Here is a 10,800-nt window from a genome sequence, read left to right on the forward strand (position 1 = left end):
TCTGGATCGTCGAATTCACTCCGACGGACGGTCCATATCATCCGGATACACTGTAAAATGACTCTCTTAAAATGCCTTGCCCCAAAATCGTTCTGCTAAATGTGACTAATTGGAATACGCCAAATGGCCTCCACATCAATCCGTAAAATATGTCCGTGTAACTTCTTCAATTCAAGTGGCCGATACAATTAGTTTTGAAACTAGTTCCGGGGAAGGTGGCTCGGTGATCGCATGGACACATGCCGGAGAAATGGGTCACAGGTATCCAGTTATCCTCACATTGTTATGTGTCCTAACAATTTTAGAAAATACATATATTTTAAATATTAATGAATATTTTTTAAAGTTAATGATCATTTCTACAATTTGGAACACTTCTTTAGGTTTGCAATCACTTGTAATATTTTTTAGAAGGGACATTTTAAAATCCATTAACATTTTAAATTCCAGAATTATATTAAAAAAATTAAGATTTCAAAAATTGGAAACATTTATTTATTCATGAACTTGGTTTAAATCCTCTTTAATTTTCATTTTGTTTGATATATTTAGAATTTGTGCACACCCTTTTAATTCGCAAACATTGTTCAACATGGGAAACATTTTATAAGTTCTTCAAGATTTAAAAATCTAAAATATTTTTTCGAAGTTCTCAACTACTTAATTAATGAACTTTTTCAAATGTAGTTACCTATATTTATATCATAGAACTTTTATAAATATGTGTCTACTTTTTAAATTTTGGAACATTTAACCGAATGTTTTTAAACACAGTACATACGCATGCGCTCATCCATATGCACATGCTCTCACCCTTATGAACGCGCACCCTACCCGTATGAGCACCTCCGAGATATTTAGCCCACATATCATCTTGATATTGATGAAGTCGCCACTGACGTCTTCGTAGTCGACGTGAAAGTCTCTTCCCATTGAACGCACAACGTCTAAAAGTCTGAAATAAATTTAGGAAAATGCGAGCGTCAGTTTCAGGTCTTTCTACTTCTAAGTGAAAAACCCAGTAAAAAAACTTCTAAGAGAAAAAGATTTACCGCTCAATTTTTAAAAAATGATTTACTTGTAGATTATAAAATAATTTCTTTCTAATCACAAGTACTTACGTATATCTTCTTGGTTGGGTCGTCGTCGTTGTGCAAGAGGCGGAGGAGGAAGCATGACCATCTCGTCAGTCCGATGTCGTCGACCGCTATTGACCCGTTAAGCACGTTTTCTCATTTGCATCCCTTACAAGTTTCACCAATCAACGAACTTCTGCCATGCTCCTCGACTCCTCGTCCCTTTAGACTAGGACTGATTATGTTTCTGCCGATGTTAATGATCGCTCGCATGACTTTATACAACTGGCTAAAATGTCTTACTTTTGGGGAGTTCAATATAATTTCCCGCAGGAAAATCAATCATGCCTATATCACGCGTTTTTCTTCGTGCAGGCTAAGCTAACTAAAAAGTGTCATCTACCTAATTTACGAAGTCACTTAGTGCTCTTGCAACGAACTAACACTAAATCCGGCGTAGCAGTAAATCAGTTCGCTAAATCCCAGCTGGTTCATTGAACAAATTTCTCTCTCTCTCTCCCCTCTCTCTATATTTCCCTCGTGAAAAAACAATCATGGTTATTCTTTTATTTTTATTTTAGAAAAAAAAGGATTACCTCCGGCCTCTGCATCAGAATTATGCATGCAGCCTTTTTATATTAATCAACGTGACCGAAAAGTCTGTGATCTCAAACAAGCTCGCTCGGAGCTGAAGAAAAATAAAAGAATAAAAAAGTATAACATGCACAACCAGCGAAATAGGACGAGATGACTAAACACCTATCATATTACTAGACCGCTATCCAAACCGGTTGTAGATATTCCGAACTACCATCTCCCATCGGGCAGACCCAGTAACCAAAGACTCCCTGGCTTCCACAGGAGTGCGATCACATGCGGATCCAAGTTGTGGCCGTGTAGATCACTTGCAAAAAATTTATATAATTTTGTCTAGAAAAACCCATGTCATTTCCACAGTTTCATATAACCCACAGTAATACACATACTCCTATACGAATATGTCTCGCAATATTTGTCTCTACACCATTTAGCCACGTCTCCCAAATAATATGTCGTGTCAATATCCATCTCTATATAACATTGTACAACGTAAGGAGGCCTACGTTGCTACAGTGCTATAGTCCAATCCTCTAAATATTCAATTCCGGAAATCTTTGGAAGGAGACTGATGGGAAGCATGGTTATTGACTAAATGGTTGATGGGTGTGAACCTCTCTGATGAGCCTGATAATATTCATTGGATATTGACTACGAACGGCATTTTCACAGTGAAATCTATGTATTTGGACCTAATTGATTCTAGTCCGATTCCAAAACTGATACATATTTGGAAAATCAATGTCCTGTTAAGAATCAAAGTCTTCATGTGGTTTGTTCACAAGGAGGTGGTTCTGACTAAGAATAACTTGGCAAAACGTAATTGAAAGGGTAGCCAAAGATGTAGCTTTTGTAATTACGATGAAACCATCAAACACCTCTTTCTCGATTGTCCGCTGGCCAAACTATTATGACGCTCAATTCATATAGCTTTTAATATCAATCATGGTTATATCGTACATTTTTCTTCATGCGGGCCGAAAGCTATCTAAAATGTGTCATCTAGCTAATTTACTAAGCCACTTCGTGCTCTTGTAACGAACAAACACTAACTCCGGCGTGCTAATTAAATTAGTTCGCTCGACCCAGCTGACTCATTAAACAAATACATATATGATATATTCTACTCCATATCTCTCTCTCTCTCCGTTCTCCCTCTTTGTTTGTAGTTGTTGAGGAAAAACAAACAATGGGTGCCTGGCCGTTGTCCCTCGCCAGTGCAACGTTCTCTGCCGCTGTTGTGGTTGCCGCGCTGCTGCCGCCGTTGTGCGCCGTGGCGCGCGCACCGGCTCGGGCAGCTACCCCGGGGGGGAGCGGCTGCACCACCCACTGCGGCAACATCAGCATCCCGTATCCGTTCGGGGTGGAGCCCGGCTGCTACCACGAGAGCGGCTTCAACCTCACCTGCAACCAGTCCTACAGCCCGCCTCAGCTCTTCCTCGGCGACGGAACCGTTCAGGTGCTCGACATCGATCTGCCCAACGCCACGGTGCGTATCAACGGAAACTCATTGGATATCCCCTATGGCGACATTGGAAACATAAGCCGCCGCACATGGCGCGCCGGCGGCCTAGGATACGCTGCCGACGGGCCATACTTTGTAGCCGGAGCAGGGCGGAACAACTTGGTAGCACTCGGGTGCAACGTCCAAGTCATCCTCTTGGGAGAGAACGACACCCTTGTCAGCTCTTGCTCTCCTTTCTGCCCGGACGGAAATAACAAAGATGATACGGATACCTGCTCCGGCATCGTCTGCTGCCAGGCAACCATACTGGAGGGCCGCGCTTCCTATGGACTCCAGGTCCAACAGGTTGGTTTTGGTTCTTATAGATACTACTCGGCCGGTGTGTTAATTGTGGAATCGGACTATTTCTTTCACTCGACGGACAATTCTTACGAGTACACAGCCCCCGCCATGCTGACCTGGGCGATCAACAGCTCGATATGTGATACCAGGGGGTTGTCACCTGCCTGCCGCAGTAATCACAGCTTCTGTCTTAACTACACCACAGATTTTGATCAAGGTCCTGAGAATGGTGATCCTGTTGATCAACGGCATAACTGCAGGTGCGGTCGTGGTTTCCAAGGCAATCCATACATCTCCCATGGCTGCTATGGTAATAGTAATACACTGCCCAAATAATATATTTTTTATCTAGATGCTCAAAGTAATTTACTCCCTCTCTACTCTTATATTTCTTTGCGGAGGGAGTACTTTTATGTAGCCACCGCACCTAGCTAGGTATAGTGTTTTCCGAGTAACCATATGAAAATGGCACATTTGCCCTGCCACGGAAATGTGATAGTGTAATGAAGTTCCAAATTTGCTCCATAAGTATTTGGCAAAGTCGCTGTAAAGAAAAGATACATGGCAAAGCAATGATTGTGGAAAATTGCATTATGAAGAACGTAATCCTTTGCCAGTCAAAACACTAATAGAATGAAGCTTCAAATAGTATTGTTCTCGTGGCACATAACCCAAATTTTATTACTGAAATTGATGGCCAAAATTGAACCTCAAAATACATAAGCGCCTTCTAAATTAAGATGAAATGAGTACAATATACATATACATACCGGATTTGCTATTTCTCAGTCACTATAAAAAAAATACCTTAACAGATATGTTTTTTCGCTCACGGTAATACAAATCGCCAATATTGGTGGAGCCACGAGATCTACAAGCTCACTCCATCAAGAGCTATCCAGTCTGGACATTGAGAGCCTCCATCATGTAGTTTGTAGTAGCTGGTGTTGGCGTATAAATATATTGCCTAGTCTCTTTCATCATATTGGTCTTTTAGTTGTGTTGGCTAGAGCATGCACTTTTACATGGTATTAGAGCCAAGAGGTCTTGAGTTCAAGATCCGGCCAACTACAATTTAATAGCAGCCATCCATGTTTTGGTCTCTCCCATCAGATCGATTTTTTGGTTGCATTGGCTAGAGAATACACTTCTACAGCCGGAGCTTGCATAAATGGACTTATCCGTGCCACAATTACCAGTTTAGTTATGACATGTTTAACTTTATATTAACTTAATTATTTACTGCAGACATATATCACTTGTTTTTTAAACTATATATGGAATCGATTTATAATCCTTACCATATCTAGAAATCAAATAATTGGAAATCAAATCTTCAATGCCACGACACCTTGCGCGGCACTGACTAGTAAATAGTTGTTTCTTAGCCGACTGACTTGTGTGTTTATATACATTTTCTACTCATTGACTACATGAACCTACATCGGTATAACTAATTTCGGTTTTTACTATGTTGCGGTACACCCAGATATCGACGAATGCGATTATCCAGACATCTATCCATGTTACGGCAATTGCAGAAACACACACGGAGGATATGACTGTCAGTGCCCTCCTGGCTTCAAGGGTAATGCTTCTAAACCAAATGGATGTGAAGGTAAAGATCAGATTAATTGATAGCTTTATGCTTATTATTTCACTACGATGTTATATAGGGACCAGCCAAATATTTTTGTAGTTCTACTACCTGCAGAATAGTCCACCTAGTTACCTATTTAGCATGCATTGCTTATTCATTCGTACTTTTATGTGCTTTGCCCAGACATTGACGAATGTAAACACAAGGAAACATATCCATGTTATGGAATCTGCATCAATTTGCCCGGGACATTCCATTGTCGGTGTCAAGATAAGTCCATATATGAGTTCAAGATCCGGCCAACTGCAATTTAATAGCAGCCATCCATGTTTTGGTCTCTCCCATCAGATCGATTTTTTGGTTGCATTGGCTAGAGAATACACTTCTACAGCCGGAGCTTGCATAAATGGACTTATCCGTGCCACAATTACCAGTTTAGTTATGACATGTTTAACTTTATATTAACTTAATTATTTACTGCAGACATATATCACTTGTTTTTTAAACTATATATGGAATCGATTTATAATCCTTACCATATCTAGAAATCAAATAATTGGAAATCAAATCTTCAATGCCACGACACCTTGCGCGGCACTGACTAGTAAATAGTTGTTTCTTAGTCGACTGACTTGTGTGTTTATATACATTTTCTACTCATTGACTACATGAACCTACATCGGTATAACTAATTTCGGTTTTTACTATGTTGCGGTACACCCAGATATCGACGAATGCGATTATCCAGACATCTATCCATGTTACGGCAATTGCAGAAACACACACGGAGGATATGACTGTCAGTGCCCTCCTGGCTTCAAGGGTAATGCTTCTAAACCAAATGGATGTGAAGGTAAAGATCAGATTAATTGATAGCTTTATGCTTATTATTTCACTACGATGTTATATAGGGACCAGCCAAATATTTTTGTAGTTCTACTACCTGCAGAATAGTCCACCTAGTTACCTATTTAGCATGCATTGCTTATTCATTCGTACTTTTATGTGCTTTGCCCAGACATTGACGAATGTAAACACAAGGAAACATATCCATGTTATGGAATCTGCATCAATTTGCCCGGGACATTCCATTGTCGGTGTCAAGATGGTGCCTATGGAGATCCATTTATGAAATTGGGATGCGTCAGCGTCAGAACAAAAAGGCCATTTACAGGTAATGATAGCATATTTTCATAGTCATCATCAATCTATTATTTTTTGAAGAATTCAGTTGCCCAAAATTAATGACTTTGTATTTTCGTCTTTGTTACCATGTTTTACAGGTTTGGGCATAGGTCTTGTGGCTAGTGGCAGCTCAATCATTTTACTTTTAGTGCTCGCCGCCCCGTTTATTGCACGCAAAATGAAGTTAAATAGGGCAAACAGACTGAAAAGAAGATTGTTCAAGCAAAATCATGGGTTGCTATTGCAACAACTAATATCCCAGAAAACAGATTTTGGTGAAAGGATGATCATTCCTTTGTTGGATCTAGAGAAGGCCACAAACAATTTTGACAGAACACGTGAGGCCGGCGGCGGAGGCCACGGTGTTGTGTATAAAGGAATTTTAGACCTACAGGTTGTCGCCATCAAGAAATCCAAGATCGTCGTACAGAGAGAAATCGATGACTTCATAAACGAGGTTGCAATTCTTTCTCAAATCAACCATAGAAATGTCGTGAAGCTAATTGGATGTTGTCTTGAGACAGAAGTGCCATTACTAGTTTATGAGTTCATTTCAAATGGTACTCTTGATTACCATCTTCATGTGGAAGGCCCAATGTCACTGTCATGGGATGATCGAACAAGGATTGCGCTTGAAGTTGCTAGAGCTCTTTCTTATCTCCATTCTGCTGCTTCGATGCCAATTTATCACAGGGATATTAAATCATCTAACATACTTCTTGATGATAATTTGACAGCAAAGGTATCAGATTTTGGAGCTTCGAGATACATCCCAATCGACCAAACCGGGGTGACTACAGCCGTGCAAGGAACAATAGGCTACTTAGACCCCATGTACTATTATACCGGTCGCCTAACAGACAAGAGTGATGTTTTCAGTTTTGGTGTTCTGCTTGTAGAATTCCTAACTAGAAAAAAACCATGCCTCTACCGTAGTGGTGGCAACGATGGTGTTGGCCTCGTTTCACATTTTGTTTCACTACTCGCAGAAGGCAACCTTGATGAGATAATAGATCCTCAACTCATAGAAGAGGAAAATGGGGAAGTCCAGGAGGTAGCTACGCTAGCAGCGATGTGCATTAAATTGAAGGGAGAAGAGCGGCCTACAATGAGGGAAGCCGAGATGAAACTTGAAATTTTGAGAGTTAATATGCGTGTGGCACTTGATACTGCTGCATCAAGGAGATATGACAGGGGTCAAACTGAGTTTCTATACATGCCGACAGAAGCAGTTGTTGTGGAAGCAAGCAGGCAATACACTATGGAGGAAGAAATATTGTCTTCTGCAAGTTATCCTCGATGATCTTGCTGTATTGTCCTTGACAACTCGATGTGCTACACATTTGCTTCTTTCTTGGCATTCTACTAAATTATTTCAGGAAACCCTTAGCTAATAGAATTTTCAAACTCTTACTAATGCATATTCAGTGTGTGGTGGTTAATTACTTCTTCCGTGTAAAATACTTGGATATCAATAGTTTTGGTTCAGGAAATAAAGCATAACCTTCAGTTTGTTTCTGTATCGGTTCTTTAAAATATATTTTATGTTTATGTATTATTGTGGTCATACTGCTAATTTTTCATATATTTATTCTTGCAGTACTTTTTATTTTTTGAAAATGAGGGCCCCTTTTTTCATCCTGTCTTGATGTAGTGCAAGTCTTGACACCCGAAATGCAGGCACTTATGCCCGTGGTTATGTCGAGATTTAGAACTAGAACAATAGTTGCTTCAGTGTCTGATAACAGGAGTAGTTCCCAAACCACTGGAGAGAAATAAACCTGCAAACACAACAATTGTGGCGACAGCTTGTTGACGCTACAGCGGCGTGCAGACGGAACGCTGCTGGCTTCCATCCATGCGAGGCATCGAAGATACCGAAATCATTCAGGTGAGCTTACGCACCCGGGTACTACTATCCTGGACGTCCATATTCGTTGGGATGTGTGCTACACGGAACGGAAAATATTAGGGGTCACGTTATCTGGCAGTATTTTACAGACGTAAGGGACCGTGATCGCCTACTTGGGCTAGGGGGGAACTGTACCAGATGGTTCATCCACTCGCAAAGGACAGACACATGTGGGCTTCGAAAGCAGGCATCTGCAGAAAGGAGACAGAGGAGTCATCCGCGGTCGCCCTGTGACATTTTCTCCTCCGTCTTCCTGTGGAGCTAGCTCGGCGGCGGGGGAAGAAACGAGAGAAGGAACGAGATCTGAGAGGCAGCTTCGCTTGCCGGGGAGGGAGGAGGGGGAATCATTCGCCAGTCCGGGTGAGCGGACGCAGATTTTGGAGGAGCATCGCGAAGAAGAAATATGTGGCGCCATCGGCCGTTGGCCGGTGGGAGGAGGTAATTACGAGTCCGGCAGAGGCACTTATGTTGTACTTCTATCTCCTTCCCTAGCAATAGACAGCGGCAATGACAACATCAGCAAGTAATAATTTTAGGACGCCGATAACTGCCACACGTGTGGTGTATCGGGTGGTTGTGTCGCATGCCTCGTGTGGCATGCAGAAGAACCCGCCCGCACGACCACGTCCGAGCGCGCGCAGCCACAGCCCGCATGTCCGGTGTGTGGCAAAACCGCCCACACGTCCGGGCCAAACGACCGCGCTGCCCGCACGACCCAGCCGTCCCGGTCTCCTTTCGATCCCCAGTCCGAACTGCCGCCATCGTGTCCCACCTCTCGATCCCCTACCTCCATCGCCGTCCTTCTCTGGTTGCCATGGCAACCAGAGCAGATCCATAGCGCCTTCCCACCGCTAACCACCCCCTCACTCCAACCCCGCCCTCCCAAGACGACCAGCTAAAAGCAGGTGAATCTCCGATCTCCTACTGTTTCTCGTCCTTCTTTTGGCCAGAAATTAGAAATTCAAATTTGCCAACGAAGATGGCGACTGGATCCACGCTATCGGGGCAAAACACCACACGGATTTGTGTGCATTCGCATTTGCCAACCAACATACGCCAGATCTGCCATGTACTATGCTAGAGTTGAGCTAAGGTTCTTGGCTGGCTTGGTGCAAGTAGTTGGTAATGAAGGATGCGTAGGAATCCCTAAAAAAGGGAGAGAAATGAGAAATTTGGCATAGGGGGGTTGGAAAAATAGTTGCTACTTGGGTCTAACATCAGTTGCCACCTATCGTTGTCGTTAACTGCCACCATGTTAACCTGTTGCTTGTCATCCTATTTTAGTGGCTGTTGCCATCGCTTCAAAATGATAGCTGGCACCTAGATTTCAGAAAAGATAGTGGATGTGCATGTCTACTTGCCATGATGTGTTGGTTGCCTACGCAGGAAATGTGATAAGATTGCCGTGTTATCTTCTACGTGCAAACAGCAAAAATGCATTTTTTGCGGATTGTTGATGCGTTCTTGTTCATGCAGTGACTGAGAACACATTGGCAGAAACAAAACGCGGGAGAATGAATCACGAAGACGACACTGATCCTTGGGTTTCTCAAAGGCCAGAAACGCCCCCTTGGGATGCAACAGAGTACAATCAACTCATTTCTGCAGGCCCGTTGATGCCACTACTAGAGCAGTACGTAGGCATCCGTATGATGCGTGATAACAAAAAAGAACATTTGCCATGTTCGGGACGATGAAGATGACATTCTACTTATGTCCTACAATGTCATTTTTCGCAGGTTCTTATGACCAAAACGCATTCATGGGGGCACCATGGCAAGTTCAGTCACAGGGCGCTAACACTGACAAATGTACGGGCAACCAACTTCAAGTAGCTAATGTGGCAAATCAAGTTAACGCATACGAAAAAGAAACATACTAGTGTGGACATGAAAGTTAAACTTGCAAAGGATGGCAAAAGACTCACGAGTTATATCGGAAAAAATGTAGGACCTTCATGCAGCACGTGGCATCAAGCGGCAACCATGTACCTGCCATCGACGTCATACACATGTAAGTCCATAAAAATGAAGTTGCGGACGGTGAATTAGCAGAAGGAACATAGCTCACAGCTGCAGTTGCCATGCCTGGACAGATTCAGTTGCCATGCCTGGACAACTGCAGTTGCCATGCCTGAACAACTACAGTTGCCATGCCTGGACAACTGCAGTTGCCATGTATGATCAAATGTGATTGCAATGTCTAAACAACCATGGATGACAAGTGTGAACAAATCTGTGCGGCATGGTTGCACCACTACATGTGCCATGTTGAACAAACTACAGTTGCCATGCAATGACCAACTGCTACCATGATCACAGGTTGTTACAGTGGGACTACATCGGCAAACATCTCATGGCAAGCTTCACAATTGCAGGACATCACTATTGCAGATAGAGCACATCAAATTGGAATGACATACCACAAAAGATCGGCACAACAAGGTAAAAAAATTTGAACCAGAAAGCAATACTGCATTTGTTTTTGTGGGAATAGCATGTGAGGAAAAGAAGATTTGTAACGGTGGTGGTGGAAAAAACAAACAGAAAATGCTACCAAGTGGTCGTGTGCAAAAGAGTCATATATTGTCTTCAGGATTTGCCAATTGCTAAAAGAGTGTGTG

At 42.5% G+C, this 10,800-nt stretch overlaps 1 protein-coding gene across 1 annotated transcript; it reads left to right on the forward strand.

The window, feature by feature from the left end:
* The first annotated feature begins 2,862 nt into the window (after positions 1 to 2,862).
* On the forward strand, positions 2,863 to 7,568 carry LOC123139591 (wall-associated receptor kinase-like 5). Its single transcript, XM_044559354.1, is given in 7 exon segments — positions 2,863 to 3,591; positions 3,593 to 3,737; positions 4,313 to 4,410; positions 4,970 to 5,098; positions 6,099 to 6,188; positions 6,312 to 7,083; positions 7,165 to 7,568. Coding segments are annotated over 7 exon segments (2,367 nt in total).
* The last annotated feature ends 3,232 nt before the right edge of the window (positions 7,569 to 10,800 follow it).

This window comes from Triticum aestivum, chromosome 6B (assembly GCF_018294505.1).
Source record: "Triticum aestivum cultivar Chinese Spring chromosome 6B, IWGSC CS RefSeq v2.1, whole genome shotgun sequence".
In the NCBI taxonomy this organism is placed as follows: domain Eukaryota; kingdom Viridiplantae; phylum Streptophyta; class Magnoliopsida; order Poales; family Poaceae; genus Triticum; species Triticum aestivum.